This window comes from Dromiciops gliroides, chromosome 3 (assembly GCF_019393635.1).
Source record: "Dromiciops gliroides isolate mDroGli1 chromosome 3, mDroGli1.pri, whole genome shotgun sequence".
Classification (NCBI taxonomy): domain Eukaryota; kingdom Metazoa; phylum Chordata; class Mammalia; order Microbiotheria; family Microbiotheriidae; genus Dromiciops; species Dromiciops gliroides.
Window position 1 is genome coordinate 500,477,451 of NC_057863.1, and position 19,513 is coordinate 500,496,963.

General features: G+C 40.2%; 1 protein-coding gene across 4 annotated transcripts in view; it reads left to right on the plus strand.

Annotated features, from left to right (window-relative positions):
- ETS1 (ETS proto-oncogene 1, transcription factor) overlaps positions 1-19,513 on the plus strand; it is a 194,462-nt gene that overhangs the window by 143,446 nt on the left and 31,503 nt on the right. For all 4 annotated transcript variants that reach the window (XM_043994315.1, XM_043994318.1, XM_043994317.1 and 1 more), the window contains 4 exons: positions 8,595-8,714; positions 10,833-11,033; positions 14,379-14,456; positions 15,068-15,319. In XM_043994315.1, coding sequence (XP_043850250.1) covers positions 8,595-8,714; positions 10,833-11,033; positions 14,379-14,456; positions 15,068-15,319 — 651 coding nt within the window. The remainder of the gene's footprint in view (positions 1-8,594; positions 8,715-10,832; positions 11,034-14,378; positions 14,457-15,067; positions 15,320-19,513) is intronic.

Consider the following 19,513-nt stretch of genomic DNA (forward strand, 5'->3'; position numbering starts at 1 on the left):
TGGGAAATATCCAGACTCTCTCTTTACTATACTTACAGCCTTACTGAGATGAGTATGAGACAGTGTCTCCATCTTCCTGCTACTCCTTTGGGGAATGGTGAGCCTACCAATGGCTGTCGACAAAAAGCACCAGAATTAATGTTTCTTGTGAACAGGGACTGGATGCTTTTGGAGTAGTCTATGGTACTTAGTATAGGCATTTATGCATAAGCATACATGGATACGTGTTATCCATGTTATATGGATTGAAGACTTGTCGTTGCTGCTTGAGAAAGCCCACTATTCAGAAGCCATTCCAGATGGGCACAGACATTTTGCTGCCTGTTTCCCCTGTGAGGCCATTTGCCCAAAGCAAATGGAAAATTTAACCTGCTCTATGGTAAAACAAGAAAACTTGGCTCCGGGGCCCAGGGGAAGGTTCTGCTTTCTGGCTTGGATCATGAAACGGAAGAGCCTCTTCTGGGTTTCCCTAAACACCTGGAACTGATTTGGGTTTTGCCCTGACTCAGTAAAGTTTGCTGAGGTGGAGGAGGAGGGAATAGGAAAGAAATAAATCCAGCGATTAAAAATAGCTTTTGCAGGTCAGGTGCCTGACTGAATTTGGGAAAACGCACTGGAACTCCATTGTCTGGTAGGTCTGAGTTCTTGCTGCCGAATTACAACTGCTTTCATTTGTTTTTCCTGCTCCCCACCATGTAATGGTCAAGGGCTCATTGGAACCATGTGTGAGTCTAGTGAGTCACCAAATCCTCAGCACTTCAGTGGGAATAATGTGTTAAAACTCCTTTTGGGGAAGGGGAGGGAGATGGACTGAGGTCACTTCCTACAGATGTTAAATCCACTTCTATCTGGAGGCTTCTTTCTCAGGCTACTCTGTAAGGACCATATGATTTCTCTGTATAGCCTGGGGTATGTGTTGACTTCTCTTAGGAACTTTTGTCTCAGAACAAGCTTCCTTCTAAGAAGTGGCATCTCTTTCCAAGTTGGCATGTTGCTTGTTTCCCTCAGCGGCTGTGTGGATTGGCAGTGGAGCCCAAGAGGTTGTAACAAGAGACCCAAGTTTGCATTTTTGGTCATGTCAGGTCATCAGAGGGTGAAATGGGGATCATCTGTCCATCCTTACCTTGCCTCCTTTTGAATAACATTCTGCTGACTGGGGACATTGGGAGGACTTGAGAAAGATGTTTTTAAAAAATCATAAGCATGTTATTTAAAAGGAGAGACAAAAATGCAAACTGTGCAAAAGAAATGCGACAGGCACAGTGGTGCTGAGCATTGTTGGGTCTTTTGACCAAAGCAGGTACATGACCAGATTGCTTAAATAGAGAAGTAGACTGGCTCAATGTAAGGAAGAACTTCCTAACAATTAGAACTATCCCAAAACAGAATGGGACACCTTGGGAAATAGTGACTTGACCATAATTGGAAATATTTAGGCAAAGACTGGATGATCAAGAGTCATGTCTATTGTAGAGGGGATTTCTGTTTAAGTACAGTTTTGAGTTTCTGCTTAAATCTGAGACTGAGATTCTGAGGCATTGCAGCCAAGTGTTATACTTGTTTCCCCAGTGCTCTGTACTCCACTTTCTTTGTTCCTCTTGCTTTAGACACACACACAATGAAAATAAGATTATAGCATGGGATTATCTTTATTTAGGTACAAGGGGTAGAATGAAATGCTATTTTCCTTGCCTTGGATCAAGCCTATACAGAAACTTTGTAAACACTCTCATGCTTTTTTGCTATTACTATGGTAGTGATTTTCCAGCAGAGGTGCTGCTGTCCTAAACCAAAATAGGTCTGTGACCCAATTACTTGGGTGGAGGTAGAAGAAGTATGCTATATCTAAGCCTTACTACAGATAATTTCATGTTCAACTTTTCTCTATCCATCTGATGAACAAGAGATAACAAAAGCAGGCAACTCCAGAATGCCCATTTACAAGAGAAATAATAGCTTGCACAGGTAGACCACTACAGAATTACAAAATACTCCTAGGAGGTATGTATGCCCATTTTACAGATGATAGAACAGAGGTCCATAGAAATAAATTTGCCAAAGGTTACTCACACTGTAAGTAGCAGAGCCAAGATTCTAACTTGGCTCACAAAGTTTATGAGTAGCTAGACTTTGACTCAAATTGAAGTTTTCTTTTTCTGTTGAACCAACCTTAAGAGTAATTACTAGAAACTTTGGTGGGCAAACATCAAAGATGACAATTATAGAGACAAAGCTTTCCTTCACATTGGATATGTGTAGCCTAGTTGTGTTGGGCTAAAGTAGTAAATATTTTTTAAACTGTTGATTTTGATCCCTTTTTTTAAACTGCTCTGAGCTCCTGGAATTAACACTCAAGTACATTTATCAGCTCACTCTGTTTGTGGAATCTGGAAATCTGTATGGATATTGGGAATTACTAGGAATTATTTTTTTAGTAATTCAGTTTAAAAACAATTTTCCCCAAATCAGTTCTTGAGTTATTCTAGAATTTTTCCTGTCTCTGTCGCAAGAGTTGGATGTATGAACATAGGAACAGGTAATCTAAAATGAAAGTCGTGGAAAAAAATGACAATTTTCTGCTTTCTTAAGGTAATAATTGGAAGTTGTCTTTTATTATTAGATTCTTCCAGCAGCTGAGGACCTCCTCTACTTTGCAATACTGAATGCCCTTTGCTAGAGCCATGTCCTTTCCATTAAAGCAACTGCTCATTCATTAATTCATTCATTGTGAAATATTTATAGGAACCAGAAAGCTTCTTCATGTTTTCCTTTTATTTAGCAATGACAATTTAAAAAACAAAACAAAGAGCCCAAAACATTGGTTTCATTAGCCAACAAGTGACCCACAAAGACGAACCCAGTAAAGTAGAGAAACAAGGCATAACCTACCTCCTACTTCCTTTTTTTTTTTTTCATATCCTTCAAGGGCCAATACAATATGATTGTGGGTTTCTTAGCTCTAGGAAGGAGTTGGATTCTTCAAATGGCCCCATTTTCAAAGACATTGAGAAACAAGATAACCCTGCCTCTTCTCTGGGTTCAGCATCTTAGTTACTCTTTCCTATATGACAAGAACATCTTCCTTTTTTGTTAAGAGTGTACCATGGGGGGGCAGCTAGATGGCACAGTGGATAGAGCACCAGCCCTGGATTCAGGAGGACCTGAGTTCAAATCCGGCCTCAGACATTTGACACTTAACTAGCTGTGTGACCCTGGGCAAGTCACTTAACCCCAATTGCCTCACCAAAAAACAAAACAAAGAGTGTACCATGGGGGCAGCTAGGTGGCACAGTGGATAGAGCACCAGCCCTGGAGTCAGGAGAACCTGAGTTCAAATCTGGCCTCAGACACTTAACACTTAACTAGCTGTGTGACCCAGGGCAAGTCACTTAACCCCAATTGCCTTGGCAGATCTGTGTTCTATGTCATTGCCTTAGTGCTGAGCCAAAGATTTTATCTTCTTCTTACACTCCAGAATATAGAAAGAGGAAGGCTGTAGAGCAGAGTTTTAGAAAGACAAGGGTAGAGCTAGTGTCCTGGAATTCCTACTCATGAGTCTGATATATCATATAGACATAAAATTCCTGTGATTGTCCTGTGGGATCATTCATTGGCCTGCTTCAAGTAGTTCCTTGGGGAGTGATGGAAGAAAGAATCTTTCCAGGTTTAGGAAGTAATTCCCCACCATATCTAAACTCATCACAGAATGATATTCTATATAGCTTTGGTGATATGCAGCTTCCTGATTTGAAGAATATATATTTTTAAATGGTACTGAAAAACCTCTTAAAACATTCTTCGAAATCAAATAGTTCTTACCCTCTGAGTTACATGTGAATGAATTGAAACCCTTGTTTTATATTACCCTTGACATAGACATGGAGTAGGGAGAGGGGGAAAACTTGTTGGAGATATTGCTAAAGTTTAAAAAAAAAAAAGATGTTTTGCTGCTTTCAAAATGCCCCTCACTTATCCTGCCCCATCTGTGTGGACAGGTGCTTTATAAATCACCTCTACTTAGATGTATGGTTTTCACAGGATCAAGACCCTAGGGACCATTTGCTCACCAATTTCTCTACATTAATAGTAATAACAATGACATTGATAATAATAACAGCAGCAACAACAATACTAGTAGCTATAGTACATTTACATAGTACTTTAAAGTTTTCAAAGCACTTTCCACATTAACTCACTTGATCTTTGAATAAGAGTTATTAATGGTTAACACAGATTTGAGGACCAGAAAGAAAGTTAGTCCAAGGCTTAAAAGAGGAGGCCAAGTCTTAGTGCTAAAGAGTCAACCTTGAAACTGGGAAGATTTAATGGATTAAAAGAAAGCTCTGACACACACTGGTTTGTGACCCTGGGCCAGGTACCCAACCCCTTAGTACTCTAGGCAACTCTTTGAGACTGTAAGTTGCAGACCTTCAGAGAAGGTGCATTGGTAGAGAGAGTTTCCTCATCTGGGAGTTCCATGGGCCAGTGAAATAACCAGTCCAGCCTCTGTCCCTTTATTTTTATTTGCCAGCAGAATCTATTCCACTGCGATCCCTTTTTTCCCTTTAGAGGTTCATGGCCATCAGAGGTTCATCTTGGTTCTTTAAGACAAATATATTTTCAAATTGGAAATGTTGAATAATCTTCCTAATGGCACAAATCTGATTCTGTCACTTGCCCATTCGAAAAAAATGTTAATGGCTCCCCATTGCTCAACGAGGGAAGTCCAGATATTTTAGCTTGACCAAGCTCAAGGTGTCCTATCCTGCCCAACGAGCGTATCTGGAAGCCATCTCTTCCTCACAACACTTTGTACTTCTCAGGTGCATCTATCATATTCTAATTTGTATTATAATTCTTTGTGTCCCAGAGACCCTGTCTTGTTGATCATTTTTTGCATATGCCCCCTTCCCTTTTAGAATATAGCATAATAATATTATATATGTGTGTGTGTGTGTGTATATATATATATATATATATATATAATTGGTGCTTAAATAAATTGGGTATCATCAGAATTATATGACTGTGTCTGGTACATTTGCAAATTGGTTCATTTGGTTTGGTAACCAATAGGCTTCTGTATCCTATGATCAAACAGTGGTAGAAATATTTAATGACCTCATTCTAAAGAAAAATCTAGGATGAACTGAAATGATTTTTCCTGAGTATATGATAATGATCCTTTAAGAGAGGTGATAAAATTTCAGCAGACTGTGGCTCCCTCCACATCCACCTCTTAGCCTGTATATGATTCACACTATTATTATTAATCCGTAAAATGATCAACACCAACCAGGTAATATAGCAGGAGTTTCCCCTTGTGATTTCAGAAAAGAAGAATCTGCTTACTTATAAACACACTTATAAAAATATGCTTGCTGATAAACATACTCATTAATTTGCAGTTTGAGGCCCAAAAGCAAAACCACTGTCCTGTGAGTGTTTATGTTTATGTTGTGTGTGCTTATTAGCTGTACTTACGGTACAGCTAATACTTTCCACCCTTTAGAATTGCTGCTAAGGCTCTGACCCCAACTGTCTGAATCCTTTGGGATCAAGGGTGATGATGTGATTCCTAGGGAGGTCAAGTCCAAGTGCAGGTGTCACCAGTAGGCTTCGATGGCTCTTTCATCAGCTGGCTCATTAGATATTTTCCAAGAGATGTGATATTTTCCACTCAGTCAGAGAAGCAGAGCTGGGCTCGGCTTCGGAGCCATCGTGCAGCTGGTGTTAACAAGGTGGTAGCTGGATACATTGGTGATGGCATCAAAGTGGATGGGCAAAAATAATCCCAGCTGCTTCCCATGAAAGGAATAACTGAGAACCTGGAAATGCAAGCTCTCCAGGCAGGAAGCAACAACCCATGTGAAAAACTGTCAGCTCAGCAGCACTATCCAGACCTTTGCTTTGGATTCAGTTATGAGATGCTAAAGCTAGGGAGCCCTTTTCTGATGTCTGTTGAACCTCTGTGTTTCTCCTTCCTCCTCAATTACCCTGTGTCCTTCTCCCCTTCCAAGGGTCAGGTTTCCCAAACTCTTCTGTTTGGTAGATGCCTGAGGCCTCTTGGCTGACTTCACCCTTCGGCTCCACTTGGCAATCATCTGCAGGCCCACTACTCCACCATTTGGCCTGGCCTATATTTTCCACATGTGCTGTCCAGTCCAACTTCCGCCTTCAGTAAAATCCTTTTCATCGAGTCATAAATCTGAAGAAAGGAGATGGAGGAAACAAAACAAAACAAAACAAAACTTACATGGCCTGAACTTACCAATTCGGGAAGGGATTGGGAGTGAAGACTAGGAAGTTAACCAATTCCATCCTGGGGCAATTCCATTAAACAAGTATATTTATTGAAATTCTATTGTACATTTTTATTGTTGAATTTCTCTCTAAAAATAGAAATTGACTTTTCCCTCAAGCAAAGTTTTCTAGTTATCTATAGGGTACTAGGCTCCAGTGATAAGGTCTTAGTTTCAGAAGCCAAGAAGTTTCTGGATGAGCCTCATTGCTGATATATTTTTAAAAGCATCTGTGTGTGTGTGAGGATTTATGTGTTTCTTAAGTGACTCACTTACTGATTGCTCATTGTTTGAAGGACTGATGTTTATGTAATCACCATCTTCCCTCCCCCCCCTCCCCCCACCCCCACCCCACTTACAATCTGGGATTTTCCATCTTTTGTCAGCCTTCCTGGAGGATTGTTGATTTTTCCATTAGATTTTGAGGCATGTCCCAGAGTGACCCAAACCAAAACCACTCCCTGGAACTTTAGGGCCCCCAGTACTGGGACAGGGCTTGGGACAACAACTATATCAATTCCTCTTTCCCTTTGGGAACAAAACCTTTAACGTTTTTCTCACAGCTTTTCTGATGACAAATAGAAAAGATAAATTTTCTTAACTATTGTCTTGTGTTGGAGTCTCCCTTCACTTTGAGGTTTATAGACAGTGCCATTTGCTATTTTCCCCCCAGTTAATTGTACCTAATGAACTAAGATTGTATTTAACTCTCCAAAATCCAAAGTTTGCTAATTGGGAGTGCTTTACTTTAACCTATCTCATCCTTTTAGCTCCAAGAGTTTCACATTACTGACTAGATTCCAGGTTAGGGTAGGGCAAATGACCTCTGACATTAAAATGGATTGGTGCCAAGGTCTAAGAGAAGTTAGCCAGTAACACTAGCAGAAATTTCCCAATCTTTCTGTCTTTACTTATTAGCTTGTCAGAAGTTGTACTTTTGAGTGAACTTAAAGGTGTTTGATTTCAGCCAGAAATTTGTGTTCTTTTAGTCAAGAGATCATAGAATTGAGGCTGGAAGGGACCTTAGAGATAATATATTCCTATTCGCTCATTATAAAGATGAAAAAAACTGAGTCCCAGGAAGCAGAAATGAATTTTGCCCACCCTCCCCACCCCCAACCAACTAGTTAATAGCAAGATTCAAGCCCAGGTCTTTTGCCTTCAAACCAATCTACTTTGCTGCTATATCAAACTGCTTCACTTAATGATATAAGGGCAGGGTTGTGATATATAGGAAGGACTGGGCATAAACAAAACAAATTATGAGTAATCTCACACTTAAGACCCTCTCCAATGGGCTCCAATCTGTCTGTCTTTCAGCCTTATTTCACTGTCCTCCCCTATAGGTACCTATAGGTACTCTATATTCTAGAAACACTGGTCTAGCTAGATTCCCAAGCTCCACATCCCAGTTTCAACCTCTCTGAAATTGTATAAGACATCCCTCATGCCAGAAACACATTCCCTCTCATCCCCACCTCTCAAAATCCATATCTACAATCATAATGCACTTTCGAGTGTCACTTCCTTTGTGAAACCTTCCCAATTATTAGCTTTTCATCCCCATTCTCCTATGGTGAATATCATTCTCTCCCTCAAATTACTCCCCCACCCAAATATTATGTACATATTATATACCCTGGCATATAACGGGCAGTTTATAAATGATTGATTTATTGATTGGTATCCTTGGTCAAATGACAATTCCTTGAGTGGAGGCATTGCTGTTTTTGTGTTCCTATTTGCCAATATATGACATAAAGCTTTGCATGTAGATGCTTAATATGTGATTGATTCAGTAGCAAAGATATTGCTCTGGAGGTGGTTATATCTTCTATAGTCTGCATAAGGCCTAGGATATTCATAGAATGTTCATAGAAATGATTCCTTTTTGTTTTTGTTTGGTCTGGGCCTGACACTTTAGCTGTCCAGGAGATTTGGGGGTAAGGAAATGCCCTTCGATGCCTATCTATGATGATTCTACAATTGAGAGTCTTAGGGAAGTTCTTGGGGTACTAGGAGTCTGGGCCACAGAGCTTGTATATATCAGAGATGAAGCCCGAACCCAGGATCTGTCCTGCTCTAAGGCCAGCTCTCCATTCGTTAAGTTGTGCTGGCTCTTTGATGACTCACATATTTCCTCTAAAGTTAAACCAAGTGTTTCCTTGACTTTCTGCCCCTTTCTTGAGCTCTCTCTGCAACCGAGAGCCTTCAGGGCTGGTTATTTATTTATTCATTAATTTATTTAATTCTGGTTATTGAATTTGCTTGTGTTCCTTCTGCTTCTTACAGATATGGAATGTGCAGATGTTCCCCTCTTAACTCCAAGCAGTAAAGAAATGATGTCACAGGCACTGAAAGCCACTTTCAGTGGTTTTACTAAAGAGCAGCAACGGCTGGGAATTCCCAAAGGTATGCTTTCATTCTTGGGAGAAAAAAGGTTAGGCCTAGGCCTGTCAGAAGGTCTGGTATTCACACCATCAGTCTTTTCCCAACAACCCTACTAACCCACCCCCTCTTAGCATTAGCTTCTGGGAGACCAGGAATTGAACATCTCATCATTTCTCAGTCTCCAATGCTATCTTGCATGGTCACTTTTTTTTTCCCCCCTTTTTGACCAGACGTAATTTCATCAGGGTGAGAAATTCCTGGAAAGGAACTCCTTATATCAATGCAGATCAGTACCTCCTCTTCAAGTTATATTCTTAGAAAGTTGCCTGGGAGAGGTGGGGGGGGGGTACACTGAGGAGTTAGTTAAAGGACTTATATAGGGTCAAACATCCAAAATATCAGAGGCAGGACTTGAACCCAGGGCTTTGTGACTTAGAGTCCAGTCGTCTCTCTGTCCACCATTCCATACTGCCTCTCTGTATTCATCCTTTATCACCTCTGGGATAACTGCAAATGCCCCTTGACTGAAATGTATCACAGGAGCCAGAATTACTTTGGGCCCTGCTGTTTTATATCTTTGCAATATCTGTACTGTTAGAAGAAACATATGTGAACTTGACCATCTCAGACTTATGGATCCTATTTGAAAATTTTGAGAATAGATTATATAAAGACAGAAAAGAGTAGTAGCTAGAAGAGACTTTATTAAGCCTTTGTAGAAGAAGAAGACATGGAAAACGTGAATCTAGGAATATAGTTTCTTCAGAAGTAAGGGCAAAGGGAAGGGAAAAGGTATTCATTAAGCACTTCACACTAAGTGTGCTAGGCAAGTGCTGAGCAATTTACAAATATCATCTCATTTGATCCTCACAACAATCCTGGGAGCTAGATGCTTTTATTATCTCCACTTGACAATTGAGGAAAATGAGGCAGAGGTGAATTGACTTCTTCAGAGCCACATTGAGGCTGAATTTGAACTCATCTTCTTAACCCCAGGCCTAGCATTCTCTTCACCTTGCTGCCACAATATGGTTCCTGAACAGGCCTCATCCCCTTCTGACTAAGTCAATGTGACTCCCACTCTAGAGAAATCCAAAACTTAGAAGTATAGGCCTACTCTTGTCAAATGAGATATTTGTAAAGCACTTAGCAGAGTACCTGGCATATAGGTGGTGCTTAATAAAAACTTATTCCCTCCGCTCCCATATGTGTTTATCCTCATATGCCACTTCACCATAGACATTCATCTAATGAAAGATAGTGTGGGTACCAGTCCTATTGAATTTCCATTTGTAGACCAAAGTTACAGAGAGAAACCAAAGTGAGCTTTTGGTGTTGGGCATAGCATGCCTTCTATACATCATCCTCCTGGCATTGTCAGTATTCATCAAGGGCTGCTGTAATTATGAGAAATCTGGAGTCATGACTAAAATGTTGAGTATTATATCATCTGAGTTGAGGGAAGAGGAAGGGGTTTTGTGTATACTTTGTAGGACACTTTGTACTATGTAGTAACTTAATTGAAACATTATAACTATAACTTACATGATTATTTCTGATTGCCATGAAATATTGAAATGATAATTGACATATTTTAAGATAAGAATTGTAGTTTTAATAAATATTAAGTGGTGAAAGATAAAGCAAAGACGGGTGTGCTTTGAAATAGTATCAGTCACGGAAAAACAAGCACTTATCCACATATCTAGGACATCGAAGTGATTGGGCTAATAGAAATAAGGCAGTAAGAAGACTAACATCAATGATCTTGGGTTTTTCTTTTCTTATTTCATTTGCATTGAAGTCTTTGTCTAGAATGAAAAAGGGTAGAGGATACTTTGGGTATATTAGTTATATATGGACTATAGCATTCTCCTAGATGGTAAGATGGGAGAATTATTTAAAAAAAACAAAAAGGTGGGAATAAAATGGGTGGGGGAGAATAACCATAAGATGGCATTGAAAACAGATTTGTTTTACCTACAAAATATCCCCTCCCCCCCAGTTATTGGCTTCTAAAATTAATAACATGGTGTTAATATTTGCTGATCTCCATCCATGAGAGTACATGCAAAGTGGCAGAAATGAAAGGGTTAAAAGATTAACCTGATAGCTTGTTGTCCCCTTCTTGTCTCTCAGATCCTCGACAATGGACAGAAACCCATGTTCGAGACTGGGTGATGTGGGCAGTGAATGAGTTCAGCCTAAAAGGTGTGAACTTTCAGAAGTTCTGCATGAGTGGAGCTGCCCTTTGTGCACTGGGCAAAGACTGCTTCTTGGAACTGGCCCCTGATTTTGTTGGGGACATCTTATGGGAGCATCTAGAGATCCTACAGAAAGGTAACGAAGCAAGAAATGTCTGGGGTCAGTGGAAGCTTATTTGGGGGTTAGAGATGTGAGAATCAGTAAAATGATGCTGATATCACTGGGTATCCATTCAGATATGGTTGAATAGAATGCAGGTTACCATGGTGCCTAATAATTTTATCATAACACCTCACTTTCCATAGAATTATTTGATAGTAAAATGCAAACTTAAGAGTGTGAATTCAGATAGGAAACCTTATGCTTTTGAGTTCTTTTGGGGTCTTTACGTGATATATAGGTACCTGATCTTGCTCAAGAAAGGGTAAAATCTTTAGGACCTGTCCCTTTTCTGTCCTTACTTGCTTTGTTTGTCTCTCATGTCGGTGGGGAAAGGGAAGGTATCTTTCCAATAGAGAAGCCTAGAGCCTCTTGTTCTCTTCATATCCTTGACCATATGGATGGGGAAAAATGCATCAAAACATGTTTGACTACTTAAAAGTAATTTGAAGCATGCCTTCCTTAATAATATTTTCCTGGCTCCTAAATTTTTGACTGCCCCTAGATGCAAAGTGAATTTGTGGAGCCCACCTTTCTGATGTCTTCAGAGCTCCTAAGACCTGTCTAAGACTATGCCTTTGATTCTGAGTGGTAGCAAGGTTTTATTCTTCAACTTCTTTTAGTACTTAGGACCCTATCTATAGCACTTATCTCCAACCTCAAGAATTAAAAAATATATATTTTCTGAAAAACTGGTGTTTATAAATTGAACATACACACATAATTTATGACAGTGACCACATTCAGCCCCCATGCCCAGTGTTTCCTACCTCTCTTCCAATGCATACAACACTCAACAGTGATCACACCTAGCCACATCTATGAGAGAAGCGGCTTGGATCCCTAGGGTTCAGTGACAGGTCAAGCCTGTCAACCATTCACCTGATTCTAAGTGGAAGAGTCCAGTGCACCTTTCACTTCTGGTATGGGAACAGTGGGTCACCTTGGGACACTGTGTTGCAACCTTGTAATGACATGGTCTCCCCTACTAACTCCTTCCAACCTTTTAGGACCAAGTGACTCATGTACCACAGTCCTGGCTGAGTATAGAAATGGCAGCAGGAGGCAAACTTGGGTGTTTTTACTCTTATTTTTCTGAATTTCTTCTTAAAATAAATTGTAGTTACCAGCAGTCAGCAGTGCCCTCCAGCTGACTGTAAGGCTAGAAGCCGGCTGCCCTCTCTAACCCAGTCCCACCCTTTCCCTGTGGTCACCAGTCCTAGCCCTTGGCAGACTCTGGGGGAGGGGAGAAAAGCTCAGGGTTAGCACTTTTATTTTACACAAGACCTTGCTTTGTTCAAGAATATTTTCCATTCTGCAGTGCCCAGGAGAGAGACTCAAACTAGATTCCTCCAGGCATACAATTGTTATCCTTAGCCCTTTTCCCCAGCCTTTGCAAAATAAATAAACAAGCAAACAAATAAATGAATGAATGAATGAATGAATGAATGAATGAATGAATGAATGAATGATAAAGTAAGTAGTGAAGAAATGGGTAAATTTTTTTTTGGTTCTTCTGTTCTAGTAGACCAAGATACTGCTGCACAGACTTTCCTGATAACCTGACACTCTCCGGTACATAGTGAAATGAATGCCCAATTTATGGGAGGAAAATATGTAGAAGACATATAATTCAATCCACCAATTTATCAGTCATTTATTAGATGACCAGTATTTGCCAGCAGTCATGCGAGGGCCTGGGGACACAAAGACAAAAATGTACCAGTCTCTACCTTCAAGAAGCTTACATTCCTTAGGGAGGAAATAATAACTATGCTTTATGTATTGGCTTGCTAATACAACACCATATTTGGCCACACTTTGTCAATTGAAATTGGCTCAACTAATTTAATTCCTGCCCCACTTTTGGCTGCTAAAACAACTGCTAGGATTTGAATGGGGTTTAAATAACTCCTTAATTGTGCGGTAGGTAGCTGGGGAAACCTATTGGTCCTTTCAGGCCTCTTGGAGACCACAGCACTCTTTGTTTGCTATGACTGATTCCCATCAGAAAAACTGAACTAGACTCAGATTTAATGTATGATGAGTACAAAAATCTGATCACCTTAATTGACTTTTCAATAAAAGGGTCAGTAAAATATGAGTCTTGGCCAGAACAAAGTAGAGTCAGGCCATGGCTATTTATTTGTATAGAGCCTGAAGCATTTGGTAAGGGAACTATAATAAATTTTTTTTTAAAAAATTTAAATTAAAAAAAACAACAACACTCAGACCCTGCAAGAATAGAACCAAATTTTTGGAGAGGGAAGGGTGCAAGGCTGAGGTGCAAAGGGTGCTGCTGCTATTATGATCTGATAAGCCACAAACACATGGGTTTAATAATTTCTTTTGTTCTTGGAACTGTTTCCCTGTGCAGGTATGGGCCTGTCACCTGTAACCTTTTTTGCCCAACATACTATCAAATATCTGAAGTCAAAACTCCCAACAACCTTCCCTCCTTCCCCTCCCTAAAAACAATTCCACAACATACTCACAATTCTATTTTTGCCTCATTTGCCTAGTACAGACTCATTGAAAATAAAATCAGATACCCCCATGACAGAATTGACATGAAGTTTGGTCTCAGTCTAGCCATAGGATTATAGGTTGACCATAGCAGCTCTAAGAAGATCTTTTCTGTCCTTGGCACTTCCTTTCTTTCTTTTCTCATTATTAAGGATTAGTTTGCTGTTTTTGTGTGTGTTTTAGTTTTTTCTCTTCTTATTCAGGATTAGTTACATCTCAAGTTTGACCTACCATGCCAGTGTCCCACCTGGTCCTATATCTGAAATATCAGGGCTAGATAACACACCCAGGCAGCTTCTATGTAAGATGATTAAACTTGGCACCCAAGGCTATCAAGAGAGTCTATGGAATCTGCCCTCTTGAAGATCCCTAAAAATGAGACAAATCACCATCTTTCTTAGATGGTTCAGAGGGTGGCCTGCCCAGACTAAATGGCTCCCTTTTCTGCATTCAGCCCTTTGACTATATAATTGAAAACTTTGCCAACTTCATCTAGGTTGAGGACCTGGATTTCTTCCTGACTTCAGGAAATCACTTGGTACTCTCTGGGATCCCAAGTCTGATTTCAGAGCTACTGAAACCACAAAATTAAACGCCCCTTCTGTGACCAGTGACCTCACTCCAGACAAGACCTGAGGGATTGGGGGCAGGAAAGGCCTTGAACAGTAGTCTCAATGAATGGAAATGCTGATTTCATACAAGAACAGTTGAGATCACCATGGTGCTTGCATCCAAGATCCTTTTGGGCCAAGTATTGCTTCTTTATTGACTTTTTCCTCTTCTTATCTGCTGCAGAGGACATGAAGCCATATCAAGTTAGTGGAGTCAACTCTGCCTATCCAGAGACACGCTATACCTCGGATTACTTCATTAGTAAGTTCAATATCCTACTTGGACATGGTTATCAATCATTCTTCCTATGATGTGAACCAAGGGAAAAATTCCTACCTCAAGAGTTCTTTATCCCTCTTGATAATTCTGGAGGAAATGAAAGACTTTTCTTATTATTTTGCCACAGTGTTTCTATTTCTAAGTGGAGGTGGTTTGGGATGGTAAGTCAAAAGTCTACTCTATCCCATCCTACTCTAGGAATGGATGAATGAATGTGTAACATCCGGCTTTAAATCCTATTGGAGAAAGGAAGACTGTTTTCTAGCTCCTCAAGGAGCCTATATATATATATTTTAACAATTAAATTAAATTACATTTATTTTTTGTTACATTTTAAATTCCAAACTGTCCCCCACCCCACATTAAAGAAGGCCATCATTTCATACACACACACCTATGTGTGTGTGTGTGTGCACATATATACACACATATATATGGAGAGAGAGAGAGAGAGGAGGGAGAGTGCACAGATGGAAAGTGACCTCACAGGGATGGTCCTAGCTGTTGGGCATGGAGGAGCAGAGATTTGCTCAAGTACAACTCACTCGTCATTTTAATTTGAACATTGCTCTGTCCACCTTTTGTTCCCACAGGTTATGGTATTGAGCATGCTCAGTGTGTTCCTCCATCAGAGTTCTCAGAACCCAGCTTCATCACTGAGTCCTACCAGACACTGCACCCTATCAGCTCTGAAGAGCTCCTCTCCCTCAAATATGAGAATGATTACTCCTCAGTCATCCTCAGCAGGGACCCTCTCCAGGCAGACACCTTGTCTACTGACTATTTCACAATCAAACAAGAAGTTGTAACCCCAGACAACATGTGTATGGGGAGGACCAGTCGTGGTAAGCTAGACTTATCTCTACAGCCTCTCCTGTTCCCAGGAATGTCTGTTTTCTGTCTATTCCCCAAATTCTTTTCTTTTTGTTGCTATTATGGGGAGACTCAGATTCAGTTTTTCACACCCTGAATAAGGGGTGTTAAAGAGTTTCTTTGCTGAAATTCCCAGTCTTGTTACAATCATAGATAGCAAAGCTCAGCGATCTTTGTTGGGGTTGAAATCACTTAAGCTGGCTTTCTTATTTTAGAGGGAAAAAAAGTGGGTAAGAATTGCAGCTAAACATTTAAAAAAAAATTTTTTTTTTTAATTTCAGCTGATTGTAGTGTTTCAATGTGTCTATTCTTAAGGTGGAATCTGCTCTGAGTCGGTGTCCACCTGAACAAAACATAACAGCTTTATATATTTCCCACTTTTGCTTCCAGAATGTCATCAGACCAAATTGCAGATTTGTTGTAACCTGACTGTGGGGATTTTTCTCATCCACAGTGAAATTGTTACTCTTTTGTGCTCTCCTTTGTTAGGACACTCTCGGGACAATTAGTTTGGGATATGTTTGGAGCCAAAAGATTTAGAGAAACCCACATTGTCAGAGTACACATACAGCTAGAAAACCAGTGAAACAAGCTGTAGGAAGACTCCAAGAGCACTTGATCTTATTTACATACCTATTATAATAATGATAAAATAATGCACTGAGAACATAGGGAGTGCTTTAAGAATAGGACTGGCTGACTTAGAACAAACAAACATAAAGTAAATAACCCCCACCCCTAAATTTCAGGATATAGAAACACGCAGAGAGAAAAAAAAAATTACAGGATATTAGGCGAAGAGATCAGATGGTTTTAATTTGAGCAAAGTGTAGTCCATCAGGGGTTTGAAAGAGGATTTGATTATTGAAGCAAAACAAATTGGATTGGAAGGAGAAAAAGACAGGAAGCTTTTCAGATGAGTTAATAAGGTGTGAATGTGATGGGAGTGGGGGACATGTGTGAAGGGTACTTGCATTATAGAGAGGGTAGGAGAATAGGTCCTGGCTGGACTTCAGAACATTTTTCATAGCATCAGGCCAGCCAAGCTCAGGAAGGCAGGCCCACTTTGATGGGAGAACCCTTCCTCAAGAATTTCAGGGAAGGCCAAATGGCATCTTCTTCTAAATTCTATGCAAAAGACTTCCCAATGGGCTTCATGGTTTGCCCATAATGTCTTTATCTAGTATCCTGGCTCACCCTTCCCCTTGAGAGACCTTATTTTACTAAAAAGTACAGGAAAAGAAGCCCCCTTTAAAACCAGAACCAGTCATCCACCTTGTCTCCCACAGCTTCAGAGAATGCTTAAGTTGTTTATGTTTTAAGCAGAAGGTGAATGGGTAGAGCTAATTTTATCTTCTCCTTTTGGCATCTTATTTTTGGATGTTTGTGAATATAAATAAATGCACACATGCATTTACCTATATGTATATATGCCTTTTCTTTCAACAGGTCAGAGGATTAGAAAGACTTTCTTGTTGAGGTTTTTGTTCACAAACTAGGCAAATGTGGCAGAGGCTAGAGTTTGTCTCAGATGTATTGTAAAGCTGGGCTGATTCACTCATAGGATTCTAAAATTGCCTCTGCCTTTAAATACATCACCCCATTTATGTACCTGCCCCCTTTCCCTGACTATGTCAGCTTTTTCTCCCTTCCTTCCTTCCTTCCTTCCTTCCTTCCTTCCTTCCTTCCTTCCTTCCTTCCTTCCTTCCTTCCTTCCTTCCTTCCTTCCTTCCTTCCTTCCTTCCTTCCTTCCTTCCTTCCTTCCTTCCTTCTTGCCTGCCTGGCTACCTACCTACCTATGCATGCATGCATCCATCTATCTATCTATCTATCTGTCTGTCTGTCTGTCTGTCTGTCTATCTATCTATCTATCTATCTATCTATCTATCTATCTATCTATCTATCTATCTATCTATGCAGAGGGGCAAGGGAGAAGCTGAAAAAGGACATTCTTATACAGGAAAAAATTACCTGCACCTTACCCAGTCATTATTCAGTCCTGGACAGTTCAGGCCACAGAAACCTCAGAGGGAGGTCAGTGTTGTTACAGGGCTATTATTTTGGTGTTAATGAGGCTTCCAACCAAACAGACCTCCATTGGTCCAGAAATTATCAATCTCGGTCTCCCAAAATGAAGTTTTATCAAGATTAATCCTTGTCTTAGTCTGCTGAGTCAATTGCATGGAAGCCCTCCCATTTTGCCCCTCTACACCACTTTGGTTTTTCAGTTTGTGGCTGTCTCATTCTGAGGCATGTCATGATGGTCTTAGTGATGGGTTTTGGTGGGGACTTTCCCAGAAACACTGAATTCCAGCCCTCTGGGAATGCCAATCCTCTTTCTTGAAAGAGTACAGTGGTATAACTGACTGTCTAATCTAGATGGTTCTAGCTCACTATGGTAGGAATGAAAGTTTTCCAGCTCCAGGATTATGAAATAGAATTGAATATATAAGCAGGTTACTACTGTAAACCACCACTCTCTCCAAATGCATTTCACTGTGGTTAGAAATGTTATAAGAACACCAAGGATGGTGCTTATTGTACTGTCTTACACGGCCTTGTTGGAGCCATCAATTCATACCTAGCCTGGGTCAACTTAACTCATCATGTTCCTCAGGAACACAGTGCATTGTAGTAAAAGAGTCCTTCCAAGTAAGACCTGAAGGATCTCCATGTCTAAATTGTGATAATATGGTTGTGCTGTTCTTCTTGAGAATAGGAATGAACTGAAATTTTTTTGCCCAATATCTGAGGTTACAGTAGACTTTAGGTTCCTTTCTTCTTTTGGCATGATTGCCTAGAAAGAAAAACAAAACAAAACCCCAAATGACCCCTAACTTTAATAGGTTCCATGATATAAACATCTCTCTAATGAGTTATTTCATACCTCAAAGGTTCCTGTTCACTTTTAGGGCCCAAGACTGGGTCTGGCATCTGGGGTCATGAATTATGTTATTGAGTGTGAATTTCTGAATGAGAAAATCCAATACATTTTAAATGGCAGTTGAGAGTTTATAACTTTAATAGTAAACCAGATGGATAGACCCAGTCATTCTATGGTTGAATTGTCAAACCTTTCCAGTAACTCCTCTCAATTTAATTCTTTGGAATTTGTCCTCCTTTGAATGACTAGGGAGTTGAGGGAATTGAAACATAAATGGAGTCAACTCAAAATTATTCATTCTAATGGAGGGAATCAGTGGCTCATTTATTTGGTTTTAGACTCTATTTTCTGTTTTTGTTGGTGGAACTGGAGGTAGAACAGGGTTTTGGGGGGAGGATGAGGGTTTTCCCTTCTATCTTTAATCAGTTTTCACAGTTCTCTTGATTCTATCTCCATAATATCTCTCGTATCCACCCATTTCTGTGGTGACAATTGTAACTCCGGCCCTTATCACCTCTTACCTGGACTATTTTAATTAGTTAGGCCTTTTAACTGGTGTCTCTGCCACTAACTTTCCCCCTCTCCAATCCATCACCCAGCTGCCAAAGTAACCATCCCTTAACCATGTCAGTAAGAAACCTTCAGTGTTCAGAAACCTAATGTCTGTATGGTAAAATACAAAAGCCTGAATCTAGCTTTTATAACCTCCCCCCAGCAGTCTCCAATTTACTGCTCCACTCATATCTCACACTGTTCCCCTTTATCTTAGCCAAATGGGATTACTTTTCGTTTCATGAACTCTCATCTCCAGCCTCTGTGCATTTGAACGAATAGCCTACCATGCCTGGAATGCATTCCCACCTCTCAAAAGTCTCATTTCCTCCGCACCTCAGCCCTGGTGCTGACTTCTCCCTGAAGCCTTCCTCTGTCCTTTTCCAAACATTCCCTCTCCCATATGTCAGTAATCTCTCTCATTTTGATTTTCCCCTAGAGCTTTTTGTCTGACCTCTTCTTCCCCGCCCCCCCCCCCACACACACCATTTACTCCCTACCCCATATTATATTTATCTGCCTTGGACTTATCATAATTCCACCTTGTAGATTATAAGTTCCTTGAGAACAAGCATCATCTCATTTTTCCCTTTGTATCCCTAACATGTAGCACAATGTTTTGAAGGTAGTAGGTGCTTTATATATGCATATACATGTATGTGTATATATACGTGTGTGTATATATATATACACACACATTTACATACAGACATATATGGTATATAGGCAT